Genomic DNA, 16,962 nt, shown 5'->3' on the forward strand with positions numbered 1-16,962 from the left:
ATTACTATCACTAACTCATCCATCACCACCAGTACCACCACCACTCGGCATCAACTCAACCCTTGCAAAAGGGTACAAAGTCTGACTTTCTTACAGTTTCATTTACGTTCACCTCTCGGCATCATTTCGGCATCCATCTTTTTCGTCGCCGAATCCCATCTCTTTACCTGTTCCATTCGTTGCATGACACCACTTCCACCGCCTCCTTCCTTCATCGTCACCTATCCCCATACGACCTAGACACTCCATACTCTGCACATCCCAATCCGACATCCGACATTCCTGTGACTGTGGACTTCTGTCAACACAACTCTACACGATCACCGGGGAACCCTGGTCCTCTGTCCTTCTGTAAGCGATCGGCGACGGCATCTCGGAGAAAATAATCACGACATTCCAAGCAATAAACCGATGAATCATCATCATCCACCGTTACATCCCAGTCCTCCCTCCACCTCTCCGCAGACCAAAGATCAAACAATTGTCAGTCGGAATGACAGCTTGGAATCGAGAAGAGTATCCACCCCGAGTGGAAGTGGAAGTGGAAGTGGAAGCGGAAGTGGAGGTGGTCAGTCACAACATCAGGTCGATATGGCCGAAGCAGAAGCGAAGAGGAGAAAGATCCAGGTGAGTGAGGAACAGACAGAATCAGGTCAGAATCAAATAATGACTGACTGATCCTCTGTGATGTATAAAGAGAGCTTGCGATGTCTGCAGAAGGTGAGATCACTGGTGGCGAAGTCGAGTGTTGCTGCTGTTGCTAACTCTTGACGTAGGAAAAAAATAAAATGTGACGGTCCTATGAACAGTCTCAGTACAAGCAGTGAGTTTATCGATCACCTTTGGCTGCATTGAAGTACGTTGCTGATCACCGGTCCTTGCCAGAATGTGCACATTGTCAAGAATATAATCTGGATTGCACATATGTCGAAGCGGCCAAACGGAGAGGACCCCCCAAAGGGTGATTAGCAATCAATGTGTCACACTGCTACATGGCTAACGAGGATCGCACAGGTACCTTGACACTTTAGAGCAACGGTGCGGCCGCTTAGAGAGAATGCTTCAACAAGTAAGCTGGACCCCGTCTGTGTCGAGTCGCACTCATCCTCTTACCCAACAGCTTAACCCTTCCATTGTCCTCAACGAATACGTTGGACCTCCTCCCAACCGAGACGACTTTGATCTCACGTCTTACCGCGAAGTGCTTCGTTCACTCCAAATCCCTGCTTACCCCGCTGTTAAGCCCTTGGCGCCCAACATCCTCGCCCATCATTCAACCGTCGTGTCGCCTAGCACGACTCCCGCTACCATCGTTGCCGAGGAGACACCGTCACCATCCCTGAAGGTTCTTGGCGCTGCTCCCTGGAGGGCTTACGAAAAAGATCCAAGTCGCCCTCCGGAACCGGATGATACAGACCAGGAAGCAGCTATGCATTTGTCTTTGGCGACCACCATGACCAAGCTCGACGTTCGCGACGCACATTGGAGGTATCACGGAAAGGCTTCTGGTGCTCATCTCATGCGAACATTCCATGAGCTGAAGTACGAAGATCCTAATAGCACTCGATTCGTTGACGGCATCAATACCAACAAACGGCCTGCGTACTGGCAGGTACCCGAGTGGGAAGTCGTCATCGCTAACGAAGGCCTACATCCCCTCGACTGGTCTATCTGGCCAGATCCCGGCTTGGATATCGAGCTTATCGACGCCTACTTCGATCATGTCAATTTGCATCTCCCTCTGCTCAACCGAATCTGGTTCAAGCGACAGTATAATTCACGCCTGTGGAAGAACAACCATGGTTTCGCTAGGGTTTGCCTTATGGTATTTGCGAATGGCGCGAGATTCGTCGATGATCCCCGGATACTATGGCCCACGGATCTATCGATGACCCCGGAGGGCAGTGAACGCCTGAAAACCGACAAAGATGGTACACTTCGATATTCAGCGGGTTGGCATTTTGTCCGAGCACTTCTGCGAATGGGAAGGAGTATCATGCATGGGCCAAACCTTTACGAGTTTCAGACCCAAGTGCTAGTTTGTCAGTTCTTACAAGGGAGTGCCATTCCGCATTTGATGTGGATATTGTCCGGCATCGGTCTTCGATCGGCTCAGGAACTGGGAATCCATGTCCGAGCTACTCTCATGCACGCCGATCCGATCGAACGGGCTCTCTATAATCGTGCATTTTGGTGCCTGTATCATATCGATCGCGTCAACTGCGCTGCCATTGGACGGTCTGTCGCCATCCAAGACACGGATTTCGACGCTGATTATCCCATCGATGTCGATGATGAGTATTGGGATACCGGGGACCCCCAACGTGACTTCAAGCGACCGGAGGGCGCCGGCGTTTCCTTGATTGCAGCCTTCACACAGATGCTCAAGCTAGATCACATCATAGGCGCAGCCCTTCGAACTATTTACGCGATCAACAAGCTTCCTGAACATGGCGCCGACGTTGCCGCTCAAAGAGCTGTCGTAGTGGAGCTGGACTCGGCACTCAATTCTTGGGCGGACAATGTACCAGACGAGCTGAGATGGGATCCGACGCGAGCAGACTACAGAATCTTTCGACAATCAGCTGTGTTATACGCGCATTATTATTATTGCCAAATTTTGGTCCACCGACCTTTCATACCAACACCTCGAAACAAGAACTCAGCTGGATTGCCTTCGCTAGCCATCTGTGCCAACGCTGCTCGATCTATCTGTAACATCCTCGATGCATCGCTGCGGCGCGGAAGACAGCAAGGTGACTTACCTGGTCGAGCACTCAACGTCACTTTCATGCTCCCAGCTTGGATCGCCAGTATCGTTCTTCTCATCAACATTTACTCGGGCAAGCAGACGCCCAGAGAAAGAGAACGTTCCATGGCAGATATCAGGAGATGCATAGCAGCGATGAAGGAAATGGAGATGACATGGCGTCAAGCGGGGAAAATGACAGATATGATGGCGGAATTGACTAGGGAGCCGGAGATGCCAAAGCCTGGTCATGTGTCTCATGGAGAAAAGAGGTGTTTCGAAGACGATGGAGAGAAGCAGGGAGCATCAGGTTCGCGAAAAGACGCCTTTTTGATTTGCGGAGACGGTAGGGCTCCGCCGTTGCCCTCTTTGACTGCTGTGGACGGAGTGTCGTCGCAATCGCCTGATCTCGGAATACAACGACAAGAGGAGCAATCCTTCCGACTCCACTCGTCAGAATCACCTCTTTCGTCTTATCCGCCTCACCAACAGTTTCACCCCCAAGAGACAAAGGACTCATCTCTCGCTGCCCGAGACCGAATCGATCATAGCTCCAATTCGCCTTCCGTCTCGGGCTATGCACACGTGAACCAAACGCAATCGCAACCTACCTATCCCACTTCGTTTGCTTCGATGGTCGACAGCACGTCAAATCCTTCCCAACACCAGCAACCAAACCTTCAAGTTCCTTCGTATCCGCCTCAACTGCTTGACTCTTTCTTCGATCCGATCAGCTTCGAAAGCCAAATGATGGATCTCGGCACGACGACGTTTGGATCTCAAGAGAATGCGGTGGAGAACGACTTGTGGACTCAGCTGTTCAGCGATTATACGTGAGTGAGCTCGAAGCGTGAATGGATCGTTGCCTAAATATGTTACTGGAGCTGATCACGTTCGTTCGTCGTGTAATCAGCGGACAAGATGTCACAGGAAATTGGATCATGGGCGATGCTTGGCAACAAGACTTCCCCGGGCAGCAGCCACAACCACCACAGATACAGCCCCAATACCAGCAGCAGAATCAGAATCACCAGCAACAGCAACAGAGCTTTGAACAAGATCAGCAAAGTCAACAGCAACAGCAGTATAGCTGGGACTCGTCCGCAATGCGACGTTGACCCATGCGAAGAAGTCTGAGTGGATCAAGTCAAGTAACACTTAGTGCATATTCAGGCTTTTATAATATATTTACTTTATTGTTGGCATTGGGTTTTTTGGCATTTCCTGCATCTTATGCATCTGTACAGCATAAGAATCAGGGAGAGGATACGAAGTCCATCCTTCTGTAGTCCGCCATCTCGGCTCAAAAGCCAATGTCATCCAAGAAGTTGACAATGTAAGCGGTGACCTCCTCGACATGTGTTTCCAAGAGGAAATGAGTCCCGTCCAGAAAGTGGATCCTTGAATCATGAGCGTCTCTTCTAAACATCTCCGCTCCTATTGGATCGAAAGCGACGTCGTGCCTACCCCAAGCCGCCAGTAAAGGCACCTTACTCTCTCTCAGATAGGTCTGGAAAGCGGGATACAGTTCGACGTTTGTCTGATAATCGTAGAAGTAATCCAATTGGATATCTAGTCGATCTCGAACGTTCATCATCCAGTCGACTTTCCATGAGACCGGATCAATGCGATCGACTCTCCTATCGCTCTCAACGTCGCTTTGGGCTTTGCTGGGAATAGTCGTGCCGAAATACTGTGATTTGAGGTTATTCGGATCTGAGAGGAATGATTGTAATGTCTGACGCGAGGGGCCGTCGTGGATGTTCGATGTGGACCAATACGATTGGAGAGGGGCCCAGAAAGAGGGGAGTAAACCTTCCACGTAACCGTTCCCGTTCTGCGAGATGAGGGCTTTGATCCTCCACCGGGCTGAAGTCGCCTGCGAGGTCGAGTTCAGCTCCCGTGGTCGATGTTGGTGTTGGATCAAGGCTAAACGAAAAGCTACCGGGAAACCATAATCGAATCCATAGACCACCATCTCCCCCACTCCCATCTCTTCGAGGAACTCCACCATGGTCTTGGTCATGTTCTCAAACGTGTACTTGTAACCTACATCCTCTGGGACGGTTGTCAGACCAAAACCAGGCAAGTCGGGCGCGATGACCCGAAGTGATGATGATGCTTTCGCAAGGAGGGGTACGAGCGTTCGGAATTGATGTGACGATGAGGGGAAGCCGTGCAGGAGTAGGATTGTGGGCGTGGTGGGGACGGAAGGACCGGTGGTCATGTAGTGGATGGAGGCACCGGAAGAGAGGGAAAGATCATGATGTGTGATGACTGGGTACGACATGTTGCGCACTTGTATCTTATATCGTGCGACTCAGCTGTCACGAGGTGTGACTGTTCCGAATGTAGTATGGGCTGCTGTCCGGGGACAAGTAGAAAGTACCACCTGTGAGAGTTACAAGTGTCAAAGACAGAGATCAGTAGACATTCTTTCCCTCGACCCAACGTAGTTATAGTTGATTGCGAGACACCGAGCGGTACTTGATGTCGTCACATCACATCACGGATTAGTAAGACGGTCCGACCTGAATCGACTTTACAGACACGAATCGTACAATCTAGCTTGAGACTTGCCCACGCATTTCTGCCAAGTACGACTCTGTTCGCAGGCCGGGGCTTGGGCCGGGCGGTGCATCCTGACAGTCTTGATTTGGTGATCGTAGCAGTACTCGTAGTGTCACGCCGGCTGATTCGCGCACGACAGAGACGTTGGTAATCGATAGAACGAATCAATTCTCCGACGGACACACACCACGGAGATTCCGTTTCATCCAAGCTGGTGCTAACACTTGGCTAGCTTGTTGGATATGGTCAGCCAGTCTCAGTACGCTTGCAACACCGTCGGGTTCTGTGCATGTCCCATCACACAAAGATGACAGATCGTAGAAAGTACGCATGGGTGAAGTTGGCGGATTGAGCGATGATGAGGATTGGTAGTCTTTCTTCTTGAGGCGTCCATTGGCTCTACCCCGCTGACAAATAGACTTCTCGGCCATTCGCAATCGTTGTGCATTTCTATAGCTCTACATGCAGTTCTTCCTGGATTTCCGCACTTCCGTATTTCCGTTACGGTGTGAGTTTGACCATTTGCCAACTGCTGCACGACGCACGACGGTAGCTTTCCTGTCCTCCCTTCGCAACTTTGCTTGCTCCCAGAAATGCCTCTACTCATATTGCTGTTCCTCTGCTCGTTCGATCTGCGCCTTCAGCTCTTCCCTACCTGGCATCTCTTCCTCTTTGACAATCATCAAAGCCAAGATCGTCAACACCGAAACGCCCAGGTTGAAAATCCACACATAATGGAGCGCATGGTCGTATGCTTCTATGGCGGGGAGTTGGTATTTGGCCGGAAGGGTGTGGATCGATGAAGTGGAATGACGGATCAGATAGATGATCTGATCATAAAGGATGGTCAGTACCTCGTCGCAGAAATCCACGATTCAATGGTATGACACACCTCCGCAGCTTCAGAGCCGGTGATGGCTTTGTTGAGATCTGTTTGGACGATTGATTGGACAATCGCGGAGCTGATGGCCACACCGAGAACTTGACCAACGGATCGGAAGAGATATGTCACTGTGTGACAAGGCAACGTCAGCATAGGGACGTGTAGTCCTTTACCGCAGCACTTGATCACTCACTGCTCGTAGCAACAGCGCTGAGATCCGAATGTTGAACGTGAGCCTGCACTCTTAATTCTGGAGAGCGTGGACACTCACGTCTCCCCCTTGCCAGCTCTTTGGACATGCGTCATGAGCGCTACCAAGCTCGTAGTCAATACGCCCGCATATCCAAATCCTCCTGGAGCTTGCGCGATCCACGTCAACCAATCTGGGGAGTCCTTGTTCCAGAAACACATCCCGATAGAAGTGAGCACTATCAATCCGGAACAAACGACTCCCAACCACCAATATTTCCCGGTACGTCTCATGATCCAACCGACGAACAACGATCCTGCGCCGATAAGGATCGAATTGGGTAAGAGATGTGCTCCTGCGACGGAGGAAGAACGGAGTTGGACGATGGTGAAGAACAAGGGGATGTTGTACAGGACGGAAAATTGGACGGTCACCATGGTGAACGAGGATATGGCGATGGCGACGGGAGTACGACGAGTAAGGAGTTTGAGAGGGAGGATGGGTTCCGGTGCATAGTATTCTTCTACGAGGAGGAATCCGATCGTGAGAAGAAACGATGCTAATAGTAGACCCCAGATCAGAGGGTCTTTGAATGAATAGTCGCTACCATCCGGCTTCGTGGTCGATGTTTTGATAGACATGGATAATAGTAGGGATGCCACTGCAAGTGCAAGAGTGATAGATCCGAGGTAATCGATACGAGCGAGATTAGTCCTCCAATTTGGTTTGCGGGACGTAGTGGTCGTCGGAAGGTCTCCTCGAGGTCGAGATCTGCTTCGGGAAGGAGGTGGTGGAGGAGGTGCGGCTGTGGGAACCAACACGAAAGTGTAGATCAATATGCCGTTCAGGAGCAACAATGGTACCTGGATATGGAATGCCCATCGCCAACCAAATCTATCTGAGACCCAACCTCCGACAGGTCCACCCAACGCCGCACCTAGACCGTATAGCAGATTGACGTAACCCTGATACAGCCCTCGATGTCTCAAGTCGACCAGATCCGTCATCAAGATCGCACTGACGCTCGCCACTCCACCACCTCCTGCTCCTGCCAAGAATCTCGCTCCGATGAGCGCATACATGGACGGTGCGATGGCACATCCGAATGTCCCCAAAGTGAACAGTCCCAGACCGGTCAAGTGGGCGTTCCGTCTTCCGATCAAATCGGACAATCGGCCGTATACCGGCGTGAAACAGCAGACCGAGAGTAAGTAACTTGTACCCAACCAGGATACTTGGGTAGAAGCGTTGAAGGCGGAACCGATGTCTGATAACAAGGTGGAGACGAGCGTCGAGTCGAATGCGACGAGGAATGAAGCGCACCATAATGACATACAGACCAGACGGAATCGGCCAGCAGATAGACCAGCAATGTTGTGATGTTCATCCTGAGCTTTGGGTTGTGGGGAAGTCGCACGGGAAGGCGAAGTGGAATACGAGGCTAGTGTCGGCTGCGAAGTGCCCAGAAGTTGAGTCTGTTCCGTTGGCGGGACGCCGTCCCCGTGGTTGGTCGAGGGTTGTGGACTCATCTCATCGGTGTCGCGTGACAGCGTTCTGGACCACAGGGATATGGAGACGATAGAAGTGAAGACACACGAACGAATTCTGATAGAGTGCAAGTGAGATGGAGGGGAAGACAAAGCTCCACTCTTATCGGTTATTCCTTGTCACTCCCCAATCAGAGATAGCGGGCGGGAGTGATAGGCGATGACCCAGATTTTCTTATCTTCTACGACCCGAAAACATAGAGCACGTACGGTAACTGGAATTGGGCTCTACAGGGACAACGTCGGTGATGACCGCTATGGTGCAGTCGCCAGTTTAGATCTCATCTCTCCTCCGTAAGAATGGATACCAGTACGACATCGCGACCTAATAGACAGAGGACCAGTCAGATCAGGAAGTGTTCACGTAACGTTTGCTTGGCCCTCGTTCGTCCCACAAGTCTACCGAGCATGGTGGTACCGAAATCACTTATGACGTGAGTGCGATACGATGATTGTCGGGAAGCTAAGCGAGGTGTGGCATGTTGGCAGGAATCGTTGGAATGGCTAGGTGTCATCTTCAAGAAGTTTCCAGATGTCCGCCCCATTTGCATGTCACTGAGGAGGTAGCTTACCTGTGCAGATAGGATGGCTCTTCAAATACATGTCATGTATCTATGGACAGCCGAGCATCGTCGGTCAGATCGATCCAGCATGACAGCGGCGGCTACAGTGGTGAATCCAGCGGCTAGAAGTAGGGGTGGGGCGGGATCAAATTCCAGCAAGGGATCAATAAAACGTAGATATAGTGCTGGGTTTACGACTTATGGTTACAGTTTGCTCTCACCAGCTACTTGCTACCTGCTACCTTGTCCGTGATCATCTGTCCTCTTGGTTTTTCTTCCTTTTCCAGCATCAATCTCGGTAGCATAGCGATCATCATCGTTCATCTGAGGGGAACCCGTTCGTGCTCGCATATATCGGGATAATCACAGGTGCTTTTCATCTTCATGGATCAATCTTTCAGCACCTAGGAACTCGACTCGCCCTCTTCGCTCTGTCTCTTGCCCCGTGCCCCTGCCTCGACATTCTTCTGAAAGCCGTCAGGCGGGGAAGATACACCTGACAAGATGGGGTTGTGGGTCTTGACTCTGGATCAGGCGTCCAAAGTCTTGCTGGCCAATATACTTGGGTACGCAAGTATAGGTTGTTGGTTATGCGCTCAATTCCCGTACGTCTAATCTTCTCGTTTGTCCTCGCTTCTCGTTTCGCTCGCGATCAAGAACGCGCACACTTGGTACACGTCAAGTGTGATGGGCCAGATGATCGATGATCTTCATGCGCAGAAAACCGGACTAGGAGTTTCAGGCTGACCTCTTCCTGCCTACACCAATAGCCAAGTCCTCAAGAATGCTTCTCTGAGATCGTGTGAGGGATTGGCACTGCCATTTCTGGTCAACTGGATGTTCGGTAAGTACGGAAAGCGATGGAAACCCATACACAGCTCGCCGCTAATGAGCCCCTGGCCACAGGTGATATGACGAACCTCGTTGGCTGTGTCCTCACGGATCAATTACCTTTTCAGGTGAACTCGTCCATCAACTCTAGATGATCATGAATAGCTCGACTGACCTCAGGCACCATCCGTTACAGACGTACCTCGCAGGCTATTTCTGCATCGTAGACTTTGCCTTACTCGCTCAGTTCTTCTACTATCGCGCCCCGCCCACCCCATCCGCTCCTCCTCCGACCCCTCGCTACCTATCCTACAACTCTCTCGTTGCCTCACCCCGTCAGTCCATGATCCTTCCGCCTCAAAGTGCTCCTCCTACCATCTCTGGTCGGACTCGCACGTCGTCTGGCACCATTTTGCCCGCTTCTGCTACATCACGTCCTCGACCCAAGAGGTCGCACTACACTACTGCCGGCCAGTACCTCCCTCCGGACATCAATGTTACTTCTCCCCCTATCGACGCCCCGTACTCCGCGATATACGAAGCTGCATTGGACGTCGCTCGAGCAGCAGAGAGAGCCAGTCAGAGGAGAAGTCATTCCCGAGCTAGGAGAATGACATCCAGGCACTATAGCAATACGAATCAGCCGACAAGCAGTGGTGGTGCAGCGGAGACTGAAGGAGAAGAAGACATGATGGAAAGTTTTCACTCGGATATGACGGGCAAGACATCGAAATCTAGCACGAGGGCTTCTAGTCCGAAAAGCGGAGCGGCGAGATTGACTCAGTCGACCGGGACATTGTTAGACTTGGGCGATAGAGGTCGACCTCGCTCCCGTGTGAGGGGCAATCTACCTACTCCTCCTGATGGAGAGAATGTTGATGAGGTGGATGGAATCGAAGGGCTACCCAGACAAGGCCATGGGCACGTCTTGGGTTTCCAGCACGGAGCAGGCGGCGAGAACAAGGAGCACCAGAGGAGTAAGAGCCGTAGTTTGAGTCTTGTGAGAGGGTCAGGTGGGAGGGGTGGAAGAAGAGCTGCAGGTGTGGCTTTCATGAGCTTGGGATTACTCGTTGGTTCCGGAGGATGGAATACCTCTTCAGCTAGTTTCGGGAAGATAGGCGGATCATCGACTACAGGGGTGGTCTTGGCTACACCTTCACCGACTCCTGCTTCAGTCTGGACCATCCCACGACATCCATTACCATTATCCCATTCCGCGTCAGCGGCCTCACCACCACATCTAGATTATCGCAATTCGACGTACATACTAGAACTCGATCATGTTCCAGATCACGATCACGACAAAGATTCCCATCCCCCCGACTATACACCATCGATAGAACGAATCATAGGCCGAATATCTGCTTGGACTTGTACGACGTTGTATCTGACATCTCGACTACCGCAAATATGGAAGAATGTGAGTGACTGATCCTTCCTGTATCCAAGACGGAGCTTTTCTCGTCTTAACTCGACGCTGAGGTACTTGTGCAGTGAGCTGATGCTGAGCGCTTTGCAGTTCCAACGCAAGTCGGTTGAGGGATTATCGATCATGCTCTTTGTGATGGCGTTCGGAGGGAATATCACCTACGTGGCGTCTATCTTACTTAATCCAGCTGGCGGAGCAGATCCAGTCGAGGCCAGTCATTATCTTCTGGAAGCCCTTCCGTGAGTCAACTCGCAATAAATACCTGTTTGATCTACCCTTTCCTCTAATCAAGACGACTTGAGTGACTTGTCCTGATATCCATTTGGTTGCAGATATCTGCTTGGATCAGGAGGCACCTTGATCTTCGATCTCACTATCATGGTACAATCCCTCATTTACGGTTCAGCGCCCCCTCTCCCAATGCACCCGACACAGTCAGACCGAGGATCACGACGGCGCCATCTCTCTTCGAGGAAACGTCTGCGACATCTGGAAGAAGGAGGATCATACAGCGGCTCCGCGGAGCGAACACCATTATTACCCCCTGGCAATATCATGGCTACGCCTCATTTTAGTGAACGGAACTTGAGCCCTGAAGCCGATACGAGAGTCGCTTCCAGTGCTAGAGGCAAGAGGACAGCGAGCGTCGGGAGGGGAGGTGGAGCTGGGATGACCAGTGTCAGTCCCGTCAGAGCGGCTCTGGTGGTTTGATCACACGCATATTCCAGGTCTTACATTTCTAGTCATATAACCATTGTTTTCTTGGTAGTTTTGGGTGTCGATAGAGGGCTACTGTTGTAGGTTATGACGATCATGACGGACTTGTAGAGTAGATGAGACGATCCTTTTTTAGATCAATGCACATTGTTTATCTGACTACGGCAAAAGATGCGTGGGAGCAAGCCTACCAACGAGTCCGAAAATGTTGCACAGTTTCCGTCACATCCGCAGCTGAGATTAGCCCATCTTATGAAGTTCACTAAGATGGTCCAGGAATGAGCTAACGGACATTATGATGACACTTTAACACCAAGCGTCGACTACATGAGCGTGTATCGCCATGTCCGTCCGCTCGTCCGTTAACTGAGTAAATTCGGCTCATTTCCACTGGTCTGATCCGAGCTGTGCTGTGTAGTGTTTCTGCTCTCGCCTGCACCGCTTTTTCATCCACCATGACACCTATCTCGATCAACGAAAAAAAAACGACCGAAAGATCAGGATGCATGTAGGCTCCATGGAGACCGCGTTGGGTCGTTGCATGCCTTGGAGGAGCCCTACTTGGCAGTCAATCACGGTCACATAATGTATCATCGCGACATACGGCCAGACAACGTAACATCAAGAGATGTTGATGTCGTTGTTGTTGTTGTTGTTGGCAAGGTACAAGGCGAAGAGGCGGATCATTGGATGCTTCTCTCACTATAAAGTACGGTAGCTGCTTGTTCTGTTAATTCGTTCAGGGTGATCCCTCCTTTAAGGGAATGTTTGAGGGGCGGAGAGGAGGGGGGGGGGGGGCAATATATGGCTAAACTGAAAATGAAGATCAGAAATGAGCTTTAGATCTTCGCTTCCGCCCCTCTACGTGATATGCCGGTGGATCGTTGCGGTAGTTACATTAGGATTCTGTGATCTTGGGGGAACAAGGGAGACGAGGGAGACGGGGAGAGAGAAATGTTGTTTGGTAGGTACCAATGCCGCGTCGGAGGGGGGGAAATTGTATCCAATCTACCAGCCCGGCCCGGATGTCATCTACAGTGTATGTATGCAACCTGGGTACTATTGTAAGCTGTAGATTACTCGTATCGTTCGTTGCTCGATCGGTTCTTCCCGTCATCCAAGATCATTGAAACATCCTTTGCGAGAAAACGAAGCATCACAAGGGTGGAAAGTAGGGAGAGTCTCCCTGTTGAAAGCCGAAAGTTAAGCAAAAGAACCACGGCCACCCCGACTCTATCTATATCTCGTCTCGTCAAAAACATACGCAAGCACGCGTTTCCCCCCCATTCCGCCGTCTCGCCTGTTAATAAACGGTGGTTCTCCGTCATTGCCGCATCCTTTGCGAACTTCTTCACTACTTCTACGACAGTCGGTTCTCGTTTCTTGAGATATAAACAAGAACAAGTGACAACGACAACGACAACGACGAGGAGGAAAAGGTCTGTTGCTTATTGCCACTTTTGATACTACTCTGCGCTCCACCCCCAAACGCGCGCCGACCATCACATAACGACACCGAGGCTTTCTTCATCATCATCTCAATCATCATCATCGGACGAACGGACATTATACATATAGCGACAACATTCCCACCCGCCGTCCATCGCATCTAATCTGACCATATCCCCAAAACTTCAATCCTCTGGACATAGAAACGAAGAACAAAGGGAGTCCGGGTAAAGGATAATCCATCACTACAACAAGCCCTTCTCGTCTCACACTTGCACACACCGTCTTCACCACACACGCGTCCCAAGCTTAGACAACATCATGCCTCCTCCACAATTACCGCCAAAGGATCGATCCTCTTTTCTCTCCCCTTCGTCCAACTCGTACATCAACTCTGATCTGGCGGACGCCGTACGAGATTCCGTGCAGATCAGATCAGCGTCTTCTTCCAACCAGAATAGCGTCTCGTCTCGAAGGTCCGTCCTGGTAGATCAGCAAGATAGAACGTATGGCAATAACCACCATAGCAAGTCAAGAGCGCCTTTACCGCCTTCTCTCGATCCCCTGGTTCCTCGACGTACACCTTCACCCAATCCACCACCAGGAGGATCTAACATTGATTTCTCCTCGGCATCCGATCCGAGGTTGAGGTCGAGCACGAGCATGAACTTCCCACCGAAACCGACCCATTCTTACTCCCAATCGTCACCTGACATGTCAACGATCATTCAACCAGCACTTCCTTCGACCAGGATGCAACAATTGACGGAGGTCCCGCGTAATCCTTTCGAAGAAGATGAGATCGAGCCATCGGGAATGGGAAGGATCAGACCTCCGGGAACAGGTCATGCTGCGAAGGGTTCGTTGGCTCTGGGAGTGGAAGGTGTTGGACAAGTACCACCGAGTAGAGCGAAGTTTGTTCGGGCTCATACTGGGTAAGTCACAATCACTTTATCACCTTGTTTCCTTCTTGTGTGTTTGGTCGGTTCCAGTCGGTGCCGAGAGCGACCAAGGAGGAGAAAGAGGGCGTTGGGTCATATAACTGGCGCTCTATGACGGCTTCCAATCTATCAAATCTTTGATAAGGCGCAAGCAGGAGCAGACGGAATTGGTTGTATCGTTAAAGGGGATTCCTTTCGTTGGGTGGGGCAAAACGAGTCAAAGGAGGCGACTTGCCCAAACTAGTTCGAGGAATATCCATATGACGTCGTGTCCTCACCTCGGCACTCCTCCATACATTCCACCTTTCGACCCGTCTTCTTTGATCCAATCCTTACTGCAATCTCCGGTGTCTGATCTGTTGTTCGACACGTTCTCTTTCGTATGATTTCACACGTAAGAACATAGCTAAGAATATAGCTGATCTATCAATTGTGACCTCTAAAAATGATCATGTCAACTACTCAACCGCCTCGCAAATCACCGCCTCGCCCATTGACGTATAACCGCAAACACAGTGCATCCACCTCTATCTCCTCTTCTGCCAACTTACTCGGACCTTCCTCTCCAACTGGAGGCAAGACAAGAGCTCGTCGATCTATGTCATCCGATTCTTATGCTTTCACCGGCGAGCCCCCTGCTATCAAGGAGTTGACGGCGGGTCAGAGGAAAGCCCTTGAAGATAAGAAAGGAAGTAGACACGCAGATGTCATCGATACATGGGATCCAACAGGACTGGGGAGTGCGAGTGAGTGGTCTTTCTACGTGCGTAGATCCCAAACGGTGCTGATGACCAACGTCTTCCCTCTTTGTTGCAGTGTGGCACCAGTGAGTATATACCTTCCACCGTGTGGCTAGCGTGGTAACCGGTGCTGACTTGTCATTATCAGCGCTGGGCCGTACGATGCTGCTGCACCTTCTCGCAACGCCAATCTACCGTACACCAAAGCGCCCATGCAAGCTTTCAACAAGCCACCTATACAATCTCCACCTCGGACGGGCCCTACAACTATATCTCTTTCCTCTCCTCCCGCGCCTCCTGTCAAAGATATCCCTGCAGAGAGCTCAGAAGGCGAAAAGCAGCAACCGAAACGTGCCCCTCACGGCTCTCGTCAAGGCGTGCCGTCCAACGCTCGCCGTGTTACGGGAGGTGGACTGACCGGCCAATATTCGACCAGTATGCCCGCTAGTGGCGGATACTTCCCGGAGATGGGCGAACAAGTTGACGAGGCAGAACATGCGAGAAGGGAGAGACAACGGGAACGAGAGTCGAAGAGAAGAGCGCTCAAAGCGGCATGGGGTATTGATACACGTGAGTCGATGAGTCGTTCTCGCGGAAGAACATACTGACATCGGTAACAGCGGAGCCCTTTGAAGACTTTGGTGGTTCACCTAACGACGGGACCATCGAAAGTACGTATTTCCTGGCAGCTCTCATAGTACAGGTCCGCTGACACCTCGCAGTTGTCGATGACATCTATTCTCCCGAATCAGTCAGCGCTCCTCTTCCAGGTGGCAGACCAATGCGATCACCAGGTCTTCGACTGGGTCTCGGAGGCGGTCAGCGCTCTCCTCCCATCCGAGAGGATTCGACGTCCCCAACCTCGGAGTACGCACCTCCATCGTCTCGATCCGGCCAGATGTCGGCTGCCGGACCCGGTTCAGGAGGCGTCAAGCGAACCAAGAGCTTGATGCAAAAGTTTAAAACCATGGTGCGTCAGAGGTCCGGATCTGTCGAAGGCGGAAACCCGATGCCCGTTGTTCGCCCAGGCATCCATTCCGGGCAGAGAAGCGTGTCGATGAATCATGGACTGGGAGGGCCTCAGCCGCCACTGCCCAGTCCTGGATGGACAGACTCTTCGGTGGTGGAACGAGAGGAGTTGGAAGACGATGGGAGATATGGTGACGCGGAAGAGGATACGTTTGCGGAGGATATACGGAAGACGGGCACGGGAGCGTTGGGCCTGCGTCAGGATCCCCCTCCTCCGGAGAGGCGCCGTGTCATGTCAGAGGATCGGAGTGCGAGGAAGTATTAAGTAGCGTGGACCAGCTCTAGCCGGATAAGTCTAGCGGCGACGAACACAGTGATATGGGATGGGACTGGGTGGATCTGCGATCTGAATTTGATGGAAGATAACCTAAATTTGACTCGGCTGACGATATCTCATCGCCAACCTTCTCTTCATTCTATATAGCGTGAATCTCCCAATATCCCGTTGCGTGGCACTTCTCCCAAGCCTTACTCTCCGGGCGAGCAAGCTCCGCCAGTCTCTACCAACAACTACGCTGTGTCTACAGCCGTTGAAAATTTCGGTGACAGTCAGTATCCCATCGATAAGAAAGGTAGACCCAACTTCTTTTCAAGACACTCGGGTCGCAGCTCTCCACAGAAACAAGGATCCGGCGCCAGCTCCACAACAGCTGCTACCGCCCCTCCTCTCCCTATTGCAGCTACTCATTTTGACGAGGAACCGTTCGAAGAGAGTGAGATGGTCCCGGATGCTAGTGGAAGTGGGTTTGTTATCGTTGAGAGTCCCAGTTCCAAAGCGAGAGCTATGCGAGCACTCAGGAAAGAACAAGCTTCGCATTCTTCCGACGCTTCCGCCTCTGCTGAAGGACTCGCTGGCGTCTCCGCCGTACCTGCCAATCGAGTCAAACATCTTCCCGCTCCCCCGGTCGCACCTGTGATTCCGGATTTCGACGACTTTCTCAAGCCTGGTCGGGGAAGTCCGGTGTATGAAGGAGCACCTGCTAATGGTGGGGATGGATTGAAGAGGAAGACTTCGATGGTGAAGAAGTTGAAAGACAGAATGGCCAAGTGAACCACCACTGGACAGGAATAAGGAAACGTTACAAGATCGTGGAATGGTTGCGTTTGGAAATATGGAGGATGATACAGTCTTTCATGCAAGCGAGTATGTGGTTTATGGGTAGCTGTAAATGTTTAGTATTAAGCTTGAGAGAAGCGACGATGCGCTGTAGTAGTAAAGTCTGATGGTTGATAGTCCAACGAGTCTACTCTCGTGTGAAGACCGTTGAATACACAGATGTATCGTCCATATGCTCATAACTTATGATTGCCCATATCCATCAT

General features: G+C 51.3%; 5 protein-coding genes across 5 annotated transcripts; 3 read left to right on the top strand and 2 right to left on the bottom strand.

Annotated features, from left to right (window-relative positions):
• Window positions 1-591: 591 nt before the first annotated feature.
• Window positions 592-3,867, top strand: IAR55_000307 (uncharacterized protein; the record flags this gene model as incomplete). Its single annotated transcript, XM_066943443.1, has 7 exons — window positions 592-627; window positions 698-720; window positions 777-823; window positions 886-961; window positions 1,015-1,069; window positions 1,121-3,582; window positions 3,663-3,867. The coding sequence occupies 7 exons, from the start codon at window positions 592-594 to the stop codon at window positions 3,865-3,867; spliced, it is 2,904 nt and encodes a 967-aa protein (XP_066805985.1).
• Window positions 3,868-4,052: 185 nt separating this feature from the next.
• On the bottom strand, window positions 4,053-5,039 carry IAR55_000308 (uncharacterized protein; the record flags this gene model as incomplete). The annotated part of the gene is made up of 1 exon (XM_066943444.1): window positions 4,053-5,039. The coding sequence occupies one exon, from the start codon at window positions 5,037-5,039 to the stop codon at window positions 4,053-4,055; it is 987 nt and encodes a 328-aa protein (XP_066805986.1).
• An 880-nt stretch (window positions 5,040-5,919) lies between these two features.
• Window positions 5,920-7,922, bottom strand: IAR55_000309 (uncharacterized protein; the record flags this gene model as incomplete). The annotated part of the gene is made up of 4 exons (XM_066943445.1): window positions 5,920-6,150; window positions 6,213-6,331; window positions 6,397-6,413; window positions 6,475-7,922. 4 exons carry the CDS (start codon window positions 7,920-7,922, stop codon window positions 5,920-5,922), a joined length of 1,815 nt encoding a protein of 604 aa, XP_066805987.1.
• Window positions 7,923-9,007: 1,085 nt separating this feature from the next.
• Window positions 9,008-11,474, top strand: IAR55_000310 (uncharacterized protein; the record flags this gene model as incomplete). The annotated part of the gene is made up of 6 exons (XM_066943446.1): window positions 9,008-9,108; window positions 9,274-9,347; window positions 9,410-9,462; window positions 9,531-10,754; window positions 10,854-11,002; window positions 11,096-11,474. The coding sequence occupies 6 exons, from the start codon at window positions 9,008-9,010 to the stop codon at window positions 11,472-11,474; spliced, it is 1,980 nt and encodes a 659-aa protein (XP_066805988.1).
• A 1,776-nt stretch (window positions 11,475-13,250) lies between these two features.
• IAR55_000311 (uncharacterized protein) lies at window positions 13,251-16,690 on the top strand (the record flags this gene model as incomplete). Its single annotated transcript, XM_066943447.1, has 7 exons — window positions 13,251-13,864; window positions 14,387-14,616; window positions 14,687-14,696; window positions 14,759-15,180; window positions 15,231-15,281; window positions 15,333-15,580; window positions 16,064-16,690. 7 exons carry the CDS (start codon window positions 13,251-13,253, stop codon window positions 16,688-16,690), a joined length of 2,202 nt encoding a protein of 733 aa, XP_066805989.1.
• Window positions 16,691-16,962: the final 272 nt, after the last annotated feature.

This window comes from Kwoniella newhampshirensis, chromosome 1 (assembly GCF_039105145.1).
Source record: "Kwoniella newhampshirensis strain CBS 13917 chromosome 1, whole genome shotgun sequence".
NCBI lineage: Eukaryota > Fungi > Basidiomycota > Tremellomycetes > Tremellales > Cryptococcaceae > Kwoniella > Kwoniella newhampshirensis.